A 20,981-nucleotide genomic window follows, 5' to 3' on the forward strand; every position below is an offset into this window, starting at 1 on the left:
CCAGAAGTTTATTGGATCACATCTTCAAATTTACAGCATCCTTCAAGGAAAAACACTCCGAGCCAACACGTGTTTCGTCATGGGGAAGTCCTTTAGTCCCCAGCGACTTCTTCAGGGCTCTACATTGTAAGTAAATAATTTATATTAGAAACCAAAATGCTCAAACAGCATGATGCTAAATTATAATTTATAAAGGTCCCCTTTATGTGAAAGGAAGCAGATCCCCAAGTAGTATGAGAGGAAAGGAGATTCTTTTAGTTGTGAAAAACCCCATTGGTTAATTCAAAAACAAAGGCACACCCACATTAGTGATCCACCAAGTCACCATGTAAAAGATGGTCAAAGTGCTACCAATCACCAGATAAGCTGCCAACTCAAACAATTAAAATCACATATGTCACCATAACCCACTTGTTTAAACAAAGAAAAGCGCCACATACAATTCAATATATGACCAATAATCCCAAATCCAAAAGCACATCAATAAGTTGAGAATATAAATCTTACATCAAGTACCTTAGTTCTTTTAAGTTAGGTATTTGCGAGCTTGTGTAGTTCAAAGCTAAAAAACAAATAGAAATGCCGAGTTGTAGTCCACATTAATTGTTCCTCTCAATTTCAAAAGCCCAGACAGTCCACAACAGAGTCCCCAACGTCCTTACCTCTTGTAATATATTACCATTGATCCAGAAACAGCGTTTCCATGCTAAGGAAACGCTACGCCGCGAGTACGCACCAGCGCGCCTCGCCTCTACCGAGGTTAAAAGCCTTTCCGGGGCGCGAGATCACCTCGCGTGATCAATATCAAAGACGGACTGTCAGCTGTTACCATGACGGAAAGAGGTTACGAAGTGCAAAGCCATAGTACGAACGCGTCAAACAAATTCACGCGCGAAGGCTGTGTGAAGCTTTCCGATAATTATTTACAATATATCTTCTAACACCAAGAGCTACTTGTGTATTGATTCACATAGGTCGAAACTAGAAATGCCGGTGCGTTAGAAACCACCGCGTTTCACAAATGAAAGAAACTTTCGGAAAATTGTTAATAGTAAAACCACTAACACCAAGTACGGCAGGTCAATAATTAATGTGGGACGAAACTGAATATTGCCGGTGTAACTGACACAACCGTGTTACAGATCAGAAAAGAAGCTCATATCTTGTACACACAAGTGTACAATTAAATAAAATAAAGTACACCAAGCTAATTAACTCTTACCGTTGCAATTAACAATTGCTTCCCAAATAGATAAGGAAACAACTAGCAATAAATACCATCCCCTATTAGGCACATTAACTGTTCCAGGCTACTCTATCAAATAGTTCCAAGCAAATATAGACATTGACAAATGTCATCATCCTTATTATAATCAGGGCACCAATCTTGAAACTCAGAGATCAAGAGAAATCAACAAGTTGAGAAACAGAAAATAGAGATAGGATAATTAGAAACCCGCAAAACTATAATACCCTTGAAATTCCATATATTAACCACTAATAAAGTAGTATCGTTAGTGTGAGAATTTTGGTTAATAATAACAATGTCAGTGTACATAAATTGAAGTATACAACAATCCACGCATTTTCAACATGACTGGTGATTATCTCGTTTGTGCTATCATCGATCTCCCAAAAAGAACTCCAACTCCCTGTCTGAGTTGAGGCCTGATTCCACAGCCTTTAACCTCATTATCCATATTGCCTCTTTCCTACGTAGCATTAGTTCTCTATTACCCCCTCTTGGACTGCGGGGAACATGTTCTAGTCCAAAAAATTCAAAATTCTTATGAATTGATTGTGAGTTACATGATAAAATATGAGCAACTATTGGATATCTTACATCACCATTTTTAAGCATTCGAATATGTTCACCAATCCTAACCTTTAGTGGGCGTATTGTACTTCCTACATAAATGAGAGTACATTTGCATCGTATTATATAAACAACATGAGTGGTGTTACAGTTGATCATAGTACAAATTTTGTAAACTTTCCCCTCCAAAGAGAATTCTTTCATCCTATGACAAGCCCACCGACATATTCCACAACTACCACATTTAAAGAAACCCCTCGTTTGTGCAGATAGCCAAGTTTTGTTGGGAGACACCGTAGTAAAGCTGGGACTCAAAATGTTTTTTAAAGTTCTCCCTCTCCGGTAAGTAGTGGGCACTCTTGCTGGTATTAAATTTCTAATTGACTCATCCTGTGATAATAAGTGCCAGTGTTTAGCCACAAGCTTAACCATAATCAAAGAAGCATCATTATAATCTGTTATAAGACGTACCTTATTAGATTCATCTAACACGGTCTTAGGATTTTTAGTTTTCAAGGTGTCAATCCTGTTAACATTTTTACTTCTTGATTTTGCCTTCTTAATCACTTTATTAGAATAGCCACGTGCTCTAAATCTTTTACCCATATCATTCACATGAAACAAAAATTCATCATCCAAACTACAATTTCGTCATGCCCTCACCATTTCACCAAAAGGAATAGAAGCAATTTGATGTCGTGGGTGTGCACTCTCTGCATGTAAGATTGAGTTACACGCTGTAGCTTTCCTAAAAAGTCTACTTTGGATCTTATTATCTGAAACAAAGACCTCTATGTCTAAAAAAACAATCTTCTCTGTACTGTATTGATATGTAAATTCCACATTCATGGTGTTGGAGTTTAAAAAGGTACAAAATTCCAACAACTTTTGTTCTCCACCAGTCGAAATCAGGAAGCAATCGTCTATGAATCTGCCCCAAAAGAGAATATCAATTTGCCATCGAGTAGATTCAGAGCCCCAAACCCATTTGTGTTCGAACCAACCCATGAATAGATTTGCATAGGAAGGAGAGAATTTGGAGCCCATTGCGACACCACGTTTCTGTCTGTACCAGCCATTATTGAATAGGAAGAAGTTGTTGTCAAGAATTAAGTCAATCATCTCCATTAACATTACAGTATGTTGCCAAAGACTTGCTGATCTTTTGGTTAGAAAAAAACGAGTAGCTTCTAGTCCTAGCTCGTGTTTAATGCAAGTTTACAGGGATACTACGTCAAGTGTTACTAACAACATGTTCCTATCCCATTCTACATCATTCAAAATACTAAGAATATGGGTAGTATCCTTAATAAAAGATGGGAGATTACAAACTATTGGTTGTAAAAAACAATCCACGAATTCCGAAAGTTTTTCAGTTGGACCTTGTAAGCCTGAGTCAATCGGTCTTCCAGGTGGAAAAGGCAGACCCTTATGAACCTTAGGAAGTGTGTATAGACATGGATATCTTCGATGAGTAACCTTTAAGTATAAATATTCATCTCTACTCAGTAACCCTGTTCTCCCCAGCAGCCTGACAAACAACACCACCCCGTGTTCCTGTGTACCTACTTCCACCATAAAAGAGGTAGGTATTTTGCCGTCAGCAAACCTAGCTTTGTAACTCTTTGCATGTCCACTTTGTAATGTGCAGGTGGGCTTCGGTCTAGTTTGCCCAGCAGCACGCCGGAAGTGACTGCAAACACCCTCTGGTCAGGTGTGGCCAGAGATAATAAAATAGATGGGAAAAGACCACTCGGGATCTTTTGTTCCAACCAGAGCACCAGTGTCTGTGTATCTCATTTAGCAGCAGCGTGACGCATAGGCCCGACACCATGTGGGGCACAACAATGGTGATGAGGGTGATCCTTCCTTCGTGCTGAGCAGCCACCAGCACCGCTCCGTTCACAAGCTCTCTGAGCCCGGCCACACGCCCACCCACACTGGCAGCCGACACTGCTCACCTGCAAGTTAGGCCGCGTCTGGCCTACGTGACCGCTCTGCCCTGAGACGGTCGTCCTCCGTTGCTGGCAGCGTACCGACGCTCTTGCCCCAAGCCGCTTTACAGCCCATAGACACGCCTCCTTGTGGGAGCTCAACTTGGAAGGCACACGGTGAGTCTGCTGCTCTTTGGATGGTTGCCTCCTGCCCCACCCTGCTTGGGACTCCCAGCCTCCAGGCCTGTGCTCTCCACCACGCACCTGCTTCACAGAGCACCAGGTCCCTGGCAACCCGCAGCAGCACAGCACCCTCACGAAGTGAGTGAAGGGAGATAAAGTCGAACTGCATGGAAAAAAAAGCAAATTACCTGGCACAGCAAGAACATTCAGGCCAGTGCCACACCTCTGCAGTGACAATGCGACATGAAAAAAATAAAGCAAAGGGGAAAGATACACACAAAGATGCATCCTCAACTAAGGACAGAGAAAATCAAGGACAACTGTCAACGAGCCTCGAAAAGTAAGTGCTCCACGCGAACCCACCTCTCACAGCATCCTCGTGCGCCCATGTGCTAGACTGCTCAAGTATGTTGCGGACCATACCATTCGAGCACACATCCTATGCTGCATTCAACATGGTAGATGATCAACCTGCAGCTCCTGCGCTACTCCCACTACAGCTTATTGCTGGTACCATGCCGCCATTCAGCGAGCTGGCGGACCTTGCAATGGCCTCCTCCCAGCGGAAAATATGGATCGGGCGGCTAGAAAACTACTTCATCGCCACACAAGAGCGTGATGAGGCTGTCAAGCGGTCTCTGCTGTTACACTTCAGCGGAGAATAAATATATAAACTGTTCAGACACCTACCCAGCTACCTACCAACACAGGTGCAAGAGAGGACTACAACACTGCCATAAGGGCCCTCAAAGCTCACTTTGACCTGCAGCTAAACCCTGATTTTGAAAGCTTGTCAGCGGGATGGAGAATCGATAGACCAGTTTTACATGCGAATGAGAGAACTAGCCAGTACATGCACTGCAGATGACCAGCCCAAGGAGATTTGTGCACAGATTATCCAAGGTTGCCGCAACAAGACTCTTAGGGGACTCATCCTAAGACAACCCAACATTAGCCTCGATGACATCTTGATACTAGCCAGATCACATGACCTCTCCACAGCCCACGCAACCGAGATGGAGCAGCACTCACTCAAATGCCAGAGAAAGGCCTGACTATCAAGGTAGAATGAGAAGACGCAGTACAGACACAACACACCAAAAGCAAGCCGAAGACACAAGCGAGACATGGGCTGCGCTACATGTACTGTCGTCAGGATGAACATGCCCCCAGAGACTGCCCTACGCAAGGGTGGCAACGCTTGAATTGCAGGAAGATTAATTGTTTCGCAACCATATGTCGCAGTCCCACCCGAAGAAGGGGAGCAAGAGGAAAACACCAAATAACCAGCACAGTGAGATACCTGTCACTCGAAGACCCAGAACAGCTCGAACATGACCAGCAAGGGAGGAAGTGGAAGAACACGTATGCAGACTCCACAACGGATGAAGAAGAGATGTTTCTCATCTCTCTCATGAATGACCTGAAGAAGCACCAACACCCTCAACCCACAAGTGTAGTTGAAATTGCAGGGTATTAAGTGAAAACTCCAATTAACACAGGCGCATCAGTCAACGTAATGAGCATCCACAATATCGCTGCCTCCAACCTCGCCCGTCAATAATGCCATCAAGCACCAAGATCTTCATGTACAGGAGCCACACACTGCTACCACTCAGAGGGCAGATAACGGTACCCATAAAGGCAGGCAGTATGGAAGTACAAGCTATCTTCCACATTGTGGACAAAGAAGAAGACACCGTACTTGCCAATAATCTGGCCAAAGACCTAGGACTGGTGTCCTTTGCAAAAAGCGTTGGAGCTTTCCAGGTCGGCAAGCTATTGCGTCAATTCCCAACAATATTTACTGGCTTGGGATGCTTGAAATCCCCGCCCATTACTTTGCACATCAATAAATAAGTGAAAACCACTGCACTACGACACAGGTGTGTCCCGTTTCACCTTCGCCCGCTGGTCGAGCAAGAACTAAACAATCTAGAACAACAAGGTGTTATCGAGCAGGTAGCTGGGCCCACTCCTTTGGTGTCCCCCATGGTCATCGCAGAGAAACAAAAACAACCAGAGAAAATACGCCTATGCATCGACATGTGCCTTCCCAACCAAGCTATCAAACGTGAAAGGCATATAACACCGACTATTGACAACATCATCGCCAACTTGAACGGCTCCCAATGGTTGTCCAAGCTGGACCTCAATGTGGGATACCATCAACTTTGCCTGGCCCAGGAGAGCAGGTATATCACCACCTTCCACAAACACATGGGGCTCAGAATGAAGAAGAGAATGAATTTTGGGATCTCTGCGGCAGATTAAGTTTTCCAACATGCCATCCGAGAAACGCTCTTGGGCCTGCCTGGAATCATGAATGTGGGATGACGACATCCTCATCCATTCTGCAACTGCGGAGGAGCACCTCCAACACCTCTGAGCTACACATCAGCGCCTTGCGGAATACGGCCTAACCCTCCACAAGGCGAAATGCTTGTTTTCCCAAACATCCATAGAGTTCTTTGGCTACATCTTTAACCAGGATGGGGTACAGGTTGACCCACGAATGTTTCATACAAGCCCTGGCACCAAAGACTGAGTGAAGTACGTAGCTTCCTAGGGATGGCCACCTACTGTGGCCATTTCATCCCGAATATGGCCACTATAGCAGAACCACTAGGCACCCTTACAAAAGTGGACACACCATGGTCATGGGGCTGTAGAGAAGAAAGAGCATTTCAAGACCTTAAAGAAGCACTTCTGCAAAAGACCACTATGGTGTATTTCGATCAAAAGAAGAAGACTGAACTAGTAGTGGACGCCAGCCCTGTGGGGCTGGGAGCCATCCTAACTCAAGAGATTGAACCTGGCAAATGGACTCCCCTAGCATTTGCGAGCCGAGTGCTCATGCAGACTGAGAAGCATTATGCCCAGGTCGAAAGAAAAGCCATGCGATCAAGTGGGCTTGTGGCCACTTCCATCTCTACCGGTGTGGGAAGCACTTTAGTGTAGTTACGGGCCACCAACCCTTGGTTCCTTTGTTCAAAGGCACTGCACCGCAGCTCCGCCACACATAGAACGCTGGGCCATCCAGCTACAGCATTATCAAATGGAAGTTACCTACAGCCTTGGTACTATAAATCCTGTGGACTTCCTGTCACGCCACCCGGGGGGCAACAACATACCAAGTGACGAGACAGTGGACAAATACATTCAAACGCTCGGCATAAACGCCTACTCCAGAACACTCCAATTGGATGAAATCTCTAACACAATAGTTGCTGAATTGGCAAAGGTGAAAGCAGCCCTCTCTGGCGAATCCTGGGAAGGATTTTTGAAGGATGCAAACCAATGGTCTGGCCAAGATAAAGAGCGACTCAGAAAGTTATGAAGAGTTCGCAATAAACTCAGTGTGACTCCAAATGGTCTCATGTTAAGAGGACACAGATTAGTGATACTGGACAGTCTTTAGGAGCGGGGAGTTACACTAGCCCACAGAGGACACTAAGGCACAGTCATAATAAAATTACAGGTGCGTGAAAAGGTATGGTTCCCTCATTTTGAAGACATGGTGGATGACTATGTGAGGAGATGCTCTGCCTGCCAACTGACAAGCAGCCCAGATGCCCCAGTGCCTGTCACCACCGAATGGCTGGGCGAAGCACCCTGGTCCAAGGTGACCCTCGATTTTTAAAGTTTCCCAGATGGAAGAATATCTCTCGTGATGGTGGATGGATATTCGAAATATCCGATTGTGGAGGTAACTGAGACTACCGCATTTACCAATGTTGCACCGGTGTTAGAGAAAATATTTGCAATGCTCAGATCTCGCACAGAAATCAAAACCAACAATGGGCTACCGTTCCAAGGGGTGCACTTCAAGGAATTGCTCGAGCAGCTCGGGAAACAACATCGACGCATCACCCCACAATGTCCACAAGCAAATGGGGAGGTCGAACGATTTAGGCACACCCTCCAAAAAGCGCTAAGGATCACCATGCTGGAAGCAGCTGACCCGGAATTAAGTCTACAGCGCTTTCTGAGAGAATATCACAGGACACCCCACTGCATGACACAACAAACCCCATGGTCCCTGATGCTAAAAGTAGTGGGGCGTGGCATGATACCAACGTGTCCTGAGTGGAAGCCGCCGCACTATGACCCCGGAGCAACCCAGGCTAAGAGGCAGGAAAATAACGCGCGAGCAAGCAGGAAGCGACGTGTGACTGAACGACAACTTAATACTGGAAATCGAGTGATCATCTGGGACCGGAGGCCCGGGTGGAAATTCCGGACGCCATTTGAGCAAGAGGTGTGGACAATCATCTCTGTGACCGGCACAATGATTACTGCCCAAAAGTGGGCTGAACAAGTCAGCCGGAACATATTGTGGTTTCGGAAGGTCCCCGTTCCAGAATGCCCAACCGATGATCCAGAGCCTAGTGACAATGCTTGGGACTTTGCACCCAGAGTGCGAGAGCCAAGTGTTGGACTGTGACTTTTATAATCAAAATTAACATGAAAAGCTTGCAATGTACTGTCTAATGAAACCGCATAAAATGTGTTAATGTAATACTAATGCACAAGTTTGAAATGTGCCCACGGGAATGGCCACCAATGTATACGATGATTAATGGAACTGACTAATAATGAATTAATAATGTACTCATGTATGGTTTTGTATTAACGTATCCTAATTAGAGTTATGTATTAAGGTTTTGCTAAATTAATCAATAGGCCTTAGTTAGAAAGGGTCTGGGCCTAGCTGCCTGGTCTCATATGAACTGTGTTTTTCTAACATGCAAGGTGCTGCTTTTCTGAAGGACATGAAGCTGTACTTTTCCAGGAGCTAGAGATATGTGTGTAGCTGTAGTAAATTCTTTCTCATGGGGCCCGATTTGCTCAAGGAGACATTCTTGCCGAATGCAACAGTGTAATTCGCAACAGGTGCAAGGTCGCCTAGACTAGGTGAAGAAGAAGACAATGGAACCACTGACTGGAGCGACAAGTGTAACTTTTCTTACCTGACATTCTACCCGTTGAAGGCGTCAATCACAGGAGCCAATAAACTGTATGAGAACTGTCTTAGGTGAAAATTCTAGTAAGGTGTGTGACGGATTATTGGACAGAGATAACGATGCACCAAATATTGCCCAATGGGAAATTAGAGACTTGTTCGACAACTTCAATATAACGGCGTGACACAAAGAGAAATCAGCCATTACGGAGCCACTCTTCGCCATTCTTCCTCACCCTTTGCCGTTCTGAGAGACTTTGTCTTTAGCTGTCTGATACTCTAAACCATCCTCGCCTTACCCCTTGCCTGTTATGCACTTCTCCTCCTTATGAGGGAAGAGCTTTTGCTATACCTTGCTGAGTCTTACCTGCTTATCCTGGCTGATGGCGAACCGACTGATGTCCTGAGGACGAAGCCTGACACTGTATGCTGCCCCATTTGGATGGGTAACTATCTGCTGATGAATTGTAATTGTCTGTTTGCCTTTTCTTTCTAGGTACCAACTGCTCTTTTGATAGAGGCCATAGTTAGATGTTTTCCAAATTCAAGTTGCTAAATCGTTTTGCATGAAGCCCAACATGCTGATGCTAATTAGGTTAGTTAAGGAGTTCACTATTATCGGGTGAAAATAGACAAATGACTGAATCTTTGCTTTGTTGAACAATGTACTAATGATACTCTGCTAAAGTTGATTCATGTTGACGTAGTGCTTTGTTCTAATGTTCATGACCTATGCTTTGATAAAGTCCTATTCGAGTTGCCAAATAATAGTAGTATTGATGTGCTTACTGTTGTTGCGACTAATATGATACTAGAGTGTAACTAATAGGGAATAAATATCCTAACTCTTACTAGATTTGTGTGGTTATTCATTGGCTGAAAGGTCATGGTGTTTCATTCTTGTCAAACGTTATTGATTAGTTTGATTGATTTGTTATTGTGAATATTGATTAGGTTATTGATCTATTGATTGAAATGCTAAACGGATATCTCATTCTGGGAAGTCCCCAAACGCGGTCAAAAGATTCATTTAGCCTAAAACGAGTCCCCTTGTAAGTAAGTTATCAAGGTTTGGACGTGTTATCACAAGTGCCCACGAGGTGAATGGCCCGAGATCCGACCAAAGAGATGGAACCCCCAGGGCTGGAGATGCTCCTGAGACCCAAGAGAACACTTACCATTCTCATCCCCGGCAACAAGTACTCCGGCCCAATGCACAACCAAGCCTCAGGCTTACAGACTATTTGTGTGTCGTAACTAGTTGAACTTCTGAACCAAGTTGGGGAGAGATGTAATGTGCTGGTGGGCTTCGATCTAGTTTGCCCAGCAGCACGCCGGAAGTGACTGCAAGCACCCTCCGGCCAGGCGTGGCCAGAGGTTATAAATTAAACGGCAAAAGACCGCCTAAGGTATTTTATCCCAACCAGAGCGTGTGTATATCTCATTTAGCAGCAGCGTCAGTGCAATTAAGGTATGAGTGTTAGGCTTAACGTTGGATTTCTAATATTCTGAAGTAGGTATTCTTTCCGGGCGTTAATTTTGACGTTTACTGCTAACAGAATTTGCGTCCAACTTCAAAAAGAATCAAACGCATACAGACTTGCTTAAAATATATGGATCTAATTAGTAATCGTGCAACCTTACCTGAAGAACGCTGGAGTAACGACGAGTGATTTGATGGTCACTGTAACGGTTCAGACTCATACAGACTTAAAGGTGTTAGTGTGTAATAATTATTATTAATTATTTAGCAGCAGCGTGGCGCATAGGCCCGAAACCACGTGGGGCACAGCACACTTTGGAGCAAAACAGAACCTCGAGGCTTTTCAAAATGACTTGGACAATTATCTCATTAAGCAGCACAAATCTACCTTCTTGTCTGTCAGTCACTAAAGCAATTCAATCTGTATTGTGTGCTGTACGAGAAAAGAACACATTGCATCTGCTGTTGGTTCACTCACCATGGTTGGGTGTTTTAGAAGATACAGCAGTGGATTTCTGTGCTTAGGGAATGAAGACTCAGTTGTGGGTCCCTAGACTGCGGTGACAGGTCTCTGGTTTGTTGTCGGTAACAGAATCAAAACTTCCGCGGCCTCGTCTCTCTTGGCAACACAAGCCCCGCCCTTTGACCTACGATACCGGAAAGATAACACTATAAGCTTTAAGAACGCCCAGCAACAATATGAAACGCCATCAAGCAGCCATCATCTAGTATCAGGCAGACCGAGACTGGTCAAACTACTGCAACCGTGATAAAGAAGATTTTCATTAAAAATATGGGCCTGACCCTACAATGGCCGCCGATTTGACGTGGTCCTTCCCACTTGCTTTTCCTGTCTGTACCAAACTGGTCTTCCCATTAGTCACACGTAGGGCGACCATCTACAAATGGTGCATTATCACTTGGCTCTAAGTCATTTTACGAAAGAACATGTGAATAAATCAAGCACCATAATTTTCAGGTTCTAAAAAATATACAGATGTAAACTACTAACGGAATACTTTACTAATTGTTTACATTTTTTATGCTAGAACGTTAATTAAGTTTTAGTTTAATTAAGCCCTTCTGTTCCCCGCTGTCCATGCAAAATAGTTTTTCTACTTCTATATTTGTGGAATTTCCCGTTTTTGCTGTTCAAACTCTGATCACCCTTTCTTAGTTGCAACTGAGAACTCCAGCAGCGCTAACGTCAGAACGTTATAATGGTCGTCATTGAACGCATTTAGTATGAGGAAGATGGGGGCCATCTTTCAAACGGTGCTGATTGAACGCCGTCCACTGAGGAAAAAGACAGAAAAAACTGCAAAACTCACATGTATTAGCAGCCCGGAAGTAAACTGTAGTGTGTGTACTGCCTTTCAATTGCATTGTTTTATCGTATTAAAATATTGTAGACTACATCTTATTGACATAGCAGGGAATGCTACGCCTATTTGAAATGTATATTTAGCGTTTTAAATACAATGATGTAATCAAAGGTGACGTATTGAAACGTCCTCCTAGGCCATTGAGGCTGGTGGACCAAGAACAATCATTTTCTGTTTTGCCTCATTTTCATTTTTGGGTAGGTTGGTATTGTTTCGGGTACCTCTTCACAGCCGGTTGGGCTTCTCTTTCGCACTGGGGCGGCTAGCGGATGTGAGTGGGTTGGGGCAGAGCAGCTGTCGCTGGGGCTTGAAGAAGGGCTAATGGGAGCTTTGGAGTGGCGCTGAAAGATCAGGAGCCCCGCGGTTGCGCCGCTCAGATTAGCCGACCAGGTACCTACCTGCCCGTGTTCTTGTTTACATTTCAGGTCTGCTTACTTGCGATATTAAGTTTTGCTTCTATTCAGTGATCCGATTGTACTTCGAGTTTCCTAACAGCTGTGATTGTTGACACCGCCCCCTTCCGCATTCTTCCCCTTGTATTTAATTTTCCTGAGTTTCGAGTGGAAACGTGTCAAACTGACGGTTTGAGAGAGTTCCAATGCATTACCGCTCCTGCTTTGGATCCAACAACGAAACTGTATTATATTTTTTGTTATCTTGGGGTAGTTACTTTTAGATATTTAAACATGCAGCAAAAGGTTATAAAGTTGTTCACTTGAATGAACACGCGTTAGTGTAAGTGGAAAGACTTTATTCAGCCGTTGTATGCACATTCAGGTGAGAAGCATATGCTGTTGAAAGCACCACCAGGAGCATTGTGTGTTCCTGCATAACATCTGACGACGCCTGGGTACTTACTGGTAAATCTCGTTATTACTGCGTTTCCTGTCCCCATCTTGGCTGTTGAGGATCACACAAGCTAAGGTTGGCGTTTATAACCCACCCACCTATACTCACGTTAAAAGCATTGCTTTAAATGGAAATATAAAAGTGAAGGTACTCACTGTCTACCGTACCTGTTTGATTCTAAGAAGTGCCGGTACTCGTCTATTAAATGTATTACAGCAGTGCTTTCAAATTAAAGAAGTGCAGGTACGGAGTACCGGACAATACCTGCCTATTTAAAGCAGTGGTTAAAACAGAACAGTAATTGCGTTTGCCTATATTTAATTAGTGCATAAAATAGACTTAAAGTCATGCGGAAAGCAGTGCACTTTATACGTTTCCTCAAAAATATTGTCCCTCCATTCCCATACACTTGGAATGATCTTATTTTTCATTGGAGTCATATTACTTTTCCTTCCACTGGATCCCTAGATGATCTCTTCCAAGTGTTCTGAAACCCCCCTCCTTTGGAACCTAACCCTCTCAATCTCAAAACCAACAGAGCCAGCTTCTGGAGAGGTTACCCCCGCGGCTCAGTTATAGCTCCACCTACATAGGTTGGTGCACTTCAAAAGTAATGACTGGGACATAAACAGGGAACTTAGAGTTAATGCCAGCTGATCTGAGATCGCACCACAACCGCTACTACTACACGTTCCACTAACATGTCCACATTCTAAGGTAGTCTAGACTGAGCACAGCAGGAATAAAGGGCAAATAAACTTAGATGACTGCATCACTGTATCTTTTCTTTGCCTTTTAGCACTGTGTGGCCATCCATTTTCAAGAGAGTCATTCTGGGACTCTCCCATTGTGCGAAAAGAATGTAGCAATATCATCAGTTGGCGTGCTTAAAATAAATACAGGAACTATGATCCTGAGAGAAGTGGAGGCCGGACCAGGGACATGGCTAAAAAAGCAAAATATTCAGAAACTAGTTTCATGGCCTTTTATCTACAGGTGAATACATACACAATACTGTGCACCCACCCTAAATGAAAAATAAATGCAAGTTAAAGTATTCTGAGGGAAATTAACTCGTATGTTATGACAGCTTAGTTAGTTTGATCACTGCAGACGTGTTTCTGTATAACCAGTTAGTCACAAAACTGGATCCTCGTTGGCACAGTGGGAATAGTGACATGTACTTACAATGCTACAAGGCCCCACCCTGCAACTGCAATCAATGAATATGGAACTCATTATTTTGAAATCGTATTACAGAGTAAGTATAGGCTGGCACAAAGCATTGAAAGCGAGTCAGTGTTAACAATAAAACAACTGCTTTCAAAACACATGTTTTAGTAATAGAGATTCAGATTGTACCTAATGCAGACATTTTTGTAAGTTTCATTAGGACACACTCCGGATCTCAGCTTGTAGCACCCTTTAATTCTTTCTAAAAAAGAATACATATTTGCCACCACGAATCCTCAAATGACTCCACGAATGAAGACTTTATTCTGGTTCCACGGCAATGTATAGATTTGCTGATTAGCCAGTTGTACATGTTTGCATTTCTGTCGGGGAGCAGGCGCCCTGAAGAGGATGCCTCTTTCTTTTTTTTATCTCTCTGCCCCTTCATTGGCTTTGTACTACAGATTCCTTCCAGCCAGAAGCTCCTCAAGGTCTTGATTAACCATTCATGAATGGTTATGTTTTTTTAATCACAATGTAGAGAAACTTTGTTTTTATATTAAAAACACGATTGGGACCTTGTTCAAAATAGATCCCACCCACTGAACAACATTCGTTCAACAAAGATATTTACCATCCTTCCTATTTCAGGGCACATACTCCATCACTCATCTTTTTTTATACTCTTTCTTCCCACCCTTTTTACTCTCCCTTCTTTTTCATTCTTGTCACCTTTCCTCATCTCTACTATTTTTTCCTCCATCAATTTCCGTGCCTCGCATTTTAACTCTTAGTAGTTTCCGGGCATGTTCCCCACCATGGAAGCTATGCCTTTTATAAGAAAAGGGATGGCATACACACAGGTACGATGCTGGTGGAACAGCACGAATCCCACTTTAATAAAACAGCTTGACTCGTGCTGGGAGAGACGTATGCAAATGAATGTGTATCCTTGTTCACTCTTGCACTACTACACTCAAAGCTACAGTGTGTCTTGTGGTTCAAAACATAAAACCTGGTGACTAAGGGCCTCCAAATGTGTTTTTTCATACTTCTGTACCACATGGTGCGTTAGCAGGTGTCATGGCACCATCAGATTTTTGTCTTTGAATTCCTGACTGGATCCTTATACCTCTTTAGTATTTGGGGAAGAGACCCGCTTATATAGTGTCTCAGTGGTCGAATTGTTATGGATATTATTTCACCTATACTGAAGTGCCTTGCCCAGAACGAGGTTTCTGCTGGTGCAGTTTGTGGGTAAAAACAGTCCATTGTCACTTAACATGGTCACATGAGAACATTGGTATCCTTGCCGACATGCATAGTGAAATCGATCACCTGATCATACAAGGTTGTGTGTTCCTCCTTAGTGCTCGAGTGAGAAATTTTGCAGTAACCAGGTATGTTGTTGCTTCACATGCCAAATATAGTGAGGGCTAATGAAATGACATATGGGGGAAGTGCCCTACAGAAACCGTGAAGGAACATATCAGTGTAAAAAGGTTTGCTCTGCCAAAGCACTGGATCGTTTACCCTTGCCATAGGGCACAGGTATGAGTTGCAACTAGCTCCAAGTACCCAACAGCCTTGCTGTATTGAACGTCTTTGCTTGAGGTGAAGTTTTTAGTTAGGAGTAAAAGATGATGGAGCTGACTTTTTCTGTTCTCATCAGTCCATAATGCGTAGAAGTGATTTAGAAAGCAGTTAAATTGTTCGGTCAGTGTGTTGTGTAAGGTGGAAGAGGCAGTAATAGACAATGGTGCATCCGTTACGGAAATTACGAGAGCACAATTTAATACTTGATTGACTCCAAAGCAAAAGCTCACTGAAACGACTGTGAATGTTTATTTTAAGCAGCATTGATGGGACCAAGCTAGACTCTAGTATGTCAGTTGAACTCTGAAGTGGAGTCTCTCTTCGTTGACACAATTCTCTGTTCTGCCACAGCTTCTAAAATGTAGGAATCCTTCTCATGTTGTGTTAAATCATTTTTGGAATTGTCCAGTCATTATGCAGGGGTATACCAGCGATGGAATTTAAAAGTCCTTCTTAATGGAGGAATGCCTTTAGTCAATTTGTGATGCCTTGCTTAACAGACCATGTAGATATCTTTAGAGTTTATTTTTTTTAATTAAACATAGCCTACCATAGCTGTCAAGCATATGAATAGAGATGGCTTCTGAGTGTACAAGATGACGATCACAAACTCTTTGGTTCGCAGGTTAGTAGCTCATGAAGAACAACAGTACAGACTTAACATCAACGTTTCCCTGCAGGGGAAGAAATGGTTCTCAGGCCCAATAAGATTATCACATCTGCAGTCAAGCTCAAGACTGGAAGAGCATCCACTTTCTCATATTCCTTTTTCATAAATTGACAATATCACAACAAAAAGTATGCACCTATCTCTTTGCAGTCTCCAGTGAACTATACTTTACTGAAGTCTCTTCTTATTAAGTTGGAAATAAATTGACTAGTCATGGTAGAATTATCTAGGTTCATGGTCACTGTTCTCGGCATCGAATACACTTCTAACCTTAAAACTCTAGTGAATTCAGACGGGAGCTGGTGAGTAGTCCAGGCTGGCTGCCAGCTGTCTGATAATTAATACACTTGGTTGATAGGAATAAACTGAAGCTGTGACTGTCTGAAAACACCAAAAACATTGGGCGAAAACTGAAAAAGCAAAGCTCAAAAAAAGCTTGATTTTATTTATTTTGGTAGCCAGCTCTCTGATTCATATAATTGGTTAATAAGAATGAACTGAAGCTGTGACTGTCTCCTTTTTTACACTAGTTTGAACAAATCTTCCCAATATTCATTTGACTGCTTCTGTCCAGCCATGTTCAAGCCAGAGACATTTTTCTCCCCTCGGCACCATGTCTACTACTCTGGTTCCCTTCTCCCATTCTATAGTGTCAGATAGTCAGTGACAATATCACTAATTGTACTGACCCCTTCTTTCTCCCCTCAGACAGTCTAGTCCAATTTACTTTGGATTTCGACAAAAGAGCATCCATAAAATAATATACATCAAATACAAGTTACACAAAAAGATTACAAAATCAGATCCAATATTTAGCAGATTCTATATCATATCAGATGTTCATGTTAAATGTTTCATTTGGCCCAAGTCATTGAAGTCATTCATCATTGAAGGTATGTGCCAAAATTAACACGGACGCCTCAGGAGCTGCCCAGAAGCAACGTATAGCCCAGTCACAGAACTGTACATGTGAAACCGGATGCTGCCAAAGCTGGGAGACTGGATAGAAATAATTATAGCCTCTCCCATTTTTTTTCAACCCACGCTGTCTTTCAAAAGAGATGTAAAAAAAAAAAAAAAATACAGGACATCCAGACCAAATGCCTTCCTGGTACAGAAAGCATACTTCCACTTGAGAGCAAGGTTAGATCAGTGGGGGATAATAAAGTCAAGGGCTTAGGTAGTATTCTGTTAAAGAGTGATTCTGTGAGAGGAGCTTCCAAATGCACTGTGAAAAAGCTAGCACGTCAATTGTAAGAAATGTACCTGAACCAAAATTATTTTAACATGATTAAAGGAGAGTGCAGCATCTAGGATCTGTTCATTGGAGTCCAGGGTGAGCGGTTGGGAAATTGAATTCAAGTTACAACCACCGAGGCCTTGAGACCTCATAAAAAGGGAAGAAAACCTAAAGAACAAAGTGGAGAAAAAATGTGAAGTCAGAATTATGTCTAGAATGTATCCCGTGTGGAGATTCATAATCCCACCATAGGTACCACAGGGGAGGAACAAGGAGAAGGGCATGCTTATTACTTTAAAAAAATGTTCGTGCTCTGGGCCTAGGGGGATATACTGAGGAGGGCCTTTTGGTCTCCATATGGGATACCCTTTTACTGACATCTGCTAGGAGCAAATGGAAATGACCGTCTTTTATATGGGATTCTCCCAGATATTTGCCTTTTCCGGTTGAACTAATTGTTGCTGGCCATGGGGCTCTGCACACGTTACTGCTGCTAACCAGTGGCATAGGTGTGAAATTTAATAAAATATCATGGGACAAGTTGCTTCATAAATCTACTTGTTCTGTATAAAAAAAAAAACACTTCTCCCTTTAGTGCAATGTAGTGGAGCAAGAACGTATGACTGCAATCTCATCATAGCTCTGTTATCCTCACTCATTATGCTAGGGCTCATGCTATAGCAGGGTGTGAATACCAGCAATTCCCTTATTTTTCACCTTCCCACACAGCTACATACTGGTGCTGGAGTTAGTGGAAGTCAATAGTTCTATTGGTGAGATGCCCTTTTCAGTCTGCAGGCTTACTAACTTGCATGTTTTAGGGATTTTCACCAGGTCTTCTATAATCTTTCCCATTAATGAGAGAGGCTAGAAATTTACTCCTGACAAAAAAGTAAAACTTCTTTCAGGGTAGGGGAAAAGTAGTTGGAGTGAAAGTGAACTTGCATATATTCAACAGATTTTCGCATAAGCAAATCTACACACGCATATTTGATTGGGCTACAATATAGTTCACAAATATTTCCTAGGAGTATGATGCCTTAAACTACTTCTTTAATTTTTTGTGAATGTATTAAATCTCTAAATCTGCACCAATGCAAGTACATACACCATAGGTGCACTTTTGTGACCTTCTTTCAGAACCAAGCCCCTAATTAGATCTGGCATTAGCCAAGATCTTTTTTTTTGTTTTTGTTTTTATTAAAATTTTCTATTGTCTGGCTTCACTCTGAGTGACCGCTTACTGCTCTTTACTGAGGAGCATATCAGTATACCCCCCAAATATAAGATCCACAGATAACTACTTAAGAGTTGGCTCTTTCCTACATAACCACTATACTCAAACAGCAATGGACTGCACATCCCAGCGTATGTAAACATGTTATAATAAGATTGTGTATATATCTAGAGATGTGTATTTCTTTGTACAACTACGTATACTAACTATTTTATCTTAAAATAGATACATAATCTTTAGGCCTGTTTAACAAACATATATTTTAATTCAGTTAAGTGTGTGTGTGTAAAAAAAATATATATATATATATATATATATATATGTGTATGTTTCTGTGTGTATATGTGTGTATATTCTACCTTTGACATTTTCGTAGGTCATTGCATAGTTTCTATATAAGTTGCTTGATTAGATGCTTATGATTCTCTATTTATTTTATCTATCACAATAGGCAAATATTAACTATTTATCTACAAGCATTAACTGCAAATACTGCAAGTCTTGAAATCATATGTTTTACAGTACAACTTGAAATCTTAATATATTCTTTAAGCATTTATTCCCTTAATTATGTAATCATGTATCAATATATTTACTACTCTAATCCTGTACAAGAGAAAAAAAATACTCTTTCAAAAGCTTTACTCTGTCTGACCATCACCCTATACCTCTATCAATCTATCCTCTTTCTCCACTGTTTGACTCTTTCCAAACCCATACTACTACTATGATCCAAAATAACCCTTCCCAGACTCTTCCCACCGCTACCCATCCTTGTTCACCCCAAACCTCAGTTTATGACTATGGTCTCCCAAACAACCGTACTAAATTTTCCCTTATTTTTCTCTTTTGAATCATCCCAAACCCCATTTAACTACTATGATCTCCCTAATCCCTTTCTACATACTCTTCCATCCAATCACCACCTCTCTTACTCCCCCCAAACCTCATCTAACTACCTAATTAACACTTCTGGATACTTCCCTCCTCTGTGTCTCCATTATTCTATTCAAACCACTTTAGAGGTGGCATGTCCTCTTCTCAAATGAACTCATACCTCCCCATATTAATACTGTAATCATGTTTCCTTCAACTAACCCACTACAAATTCTTTTGGGTTCCGGAATAGCGTGCTATTTGCCAAAAAGCGCTTCAACGCCTCGTCAGGGGTAGTAAGTGCTATATAAATACAATTACAGAGTAGTTTTGCTTAGTGCCAGGAACTATAGGCAATATGAGCTTGGTGAGGTCAAAACATATTTTTGCTTTTGCCAGTGTTTGTTATAAACAATAGTTTTGCAAAAACCTTGTCAAAAGAAGCCATGCATTGGCAAAACCAAAACGCCGACCACCAGTGTTAGACTTGTTGACTTTTACAATGCTTGTTTATTTTCATGCTTCCTATAAACTTGTTGAAAGTGGTTATATAGATTTTCCAATATAAATATTCTTAGAAATGCTATTTTTACTACGGTGTCCTTTAGTGGTTGTTCTGAACATTACAGTCAGCATACTACTATATTCGCTTCCCTCTTGACACATAGTGCTTGGTGGTCATACCTTTTACAAAACTTTTTTGCCCGTAACTCACAGTGCGGTGGTCCTAGGACAATGAGACCACCATCAAAACGTTCAGCACGACACACTCTTTTTGCCTAGGTCACCTCGAGGTCCCTACACTAGGTTGGTTGACCCCAAAATAGTAACATCTCCCACCATTCAATGTCTTTAAAGCTCTCTCATGGCTGTAACTTTTGTTTTACAGCTGGGAGTAGTTTGTGTTTTAAGGAACTTTTTTGTAATTGTATTGCAGTGGGCTTGCTAGTCCTGAAAATGTGTAAGACACTGTGTCCTCTAGGGGCTACATATATGGTTACAGTCCATTACTTTCTGCAATTCTGTTTTCATGTTGTTTTGCCCTCTGGGGGCTGACTACATGGTTACATGGCCATGTTTCGTACAAATGCTATTTTCACGATGGTGTCCTCTAGGGGCTGTTCTGAGCATTACAGTCAAGATACTACAATATTTGCTGCACATGGAAACTTGCCCCATAATGCTTTGCAGGACATTCCTTTTGCAAAACATTTTTGCACATAACTCACCGTGTGGTGGTCCTAGGACAATGGGACCACCATCAAAATGCTCAGCACAACACACTCTTCCTGTCTAGGGCATCTCTGGGTCCCCACACTAGGTTGTGGGAGGTGCAAAATAATAACCCCACCCACCAATAGTGTCTTTTTAAGTTCTCTTATGGCTAGAACCTTTGTTTTACAGCTTGGAGTAGTTTGTGTTTTAGGGTCATTGTTTGTAATATTATTCTAGTAGGCCTGAAAATGTGTAATGCATTATGCCCTCTAGGGGCTAAATATATGATTACACTGCATAAGTTCTGCTGTTCTGTTTTCATGTGGTTATGCTCTCTAGGGGCTGACTATATGGTTAC

At 42.3% G+C, this 20,981-nt stretch overlaps 2 protein-coding genes across 5 annotated transcripts in view; one reads left to right on the forward strand and one right to left on the reverse strand.

Moving 5' to 3' along the window:
- The window catches only part of NME7 (NME/NM23 family member 7), a 657,734-nt gene extending 646,579 nt beyond the window's left edge, over positions 1-11,155 (reverse strand). Inside the window, exon 1 of one of the 2 annotated variants that reach the window (XM_069204166.1) lies at positions 10,861-11,155. In XM_069204166.1, coding sequence (XP_069060267.1) covers positions 10,861-10,863 — 3 coding nt within the window. In that variant the 5' untranslated portion in view covers positions 10,864-11,155. Of the gene's footprint in view, positions 1-10,077; positions 10,181-10,860 lie in introns of those variants that run through there. The other variant, XM_069204165.1, reaches the window with a different exon arrangement.
- The window catches only part of BLZF1 (basic leucine zipper nuclear factor 1), a 115,497-nt gene continuing 104,837 nt past the window's right edge, over positions 10,322-20,981 (forward strand). The window contains exon 1 of one of the 3 annotated variants that reach the window (XM_069204163.1): positions 10,322-10,370. The gene's annotated coding sequence lies outside the window, so the exon portion shown is untranslated. Of the gene's footprint in view, positions 10,371-12,001; positions 12,193-20,981 lie in introns of those variants that run through there. The other 2 variants (XM_069204162.1, XM_069204164.1) reach the window with 2 other exon arrangements.

This window comes from Pleurodeles waltl, chromosome 8 (assembly GCF_031143425.1).
Source record: "Pleurodeles waltl isolate 20211129_DDA chromosome 8, aPleWal1.hap1.20221129, whole genome shotgun sequence".
Taxonomy (NCBI): Eukaryota; Metazoa; Chordata; class Amphibia; order Caudata; family Salamandridae; genus Pleurodeles; species Pleurodeles waltl.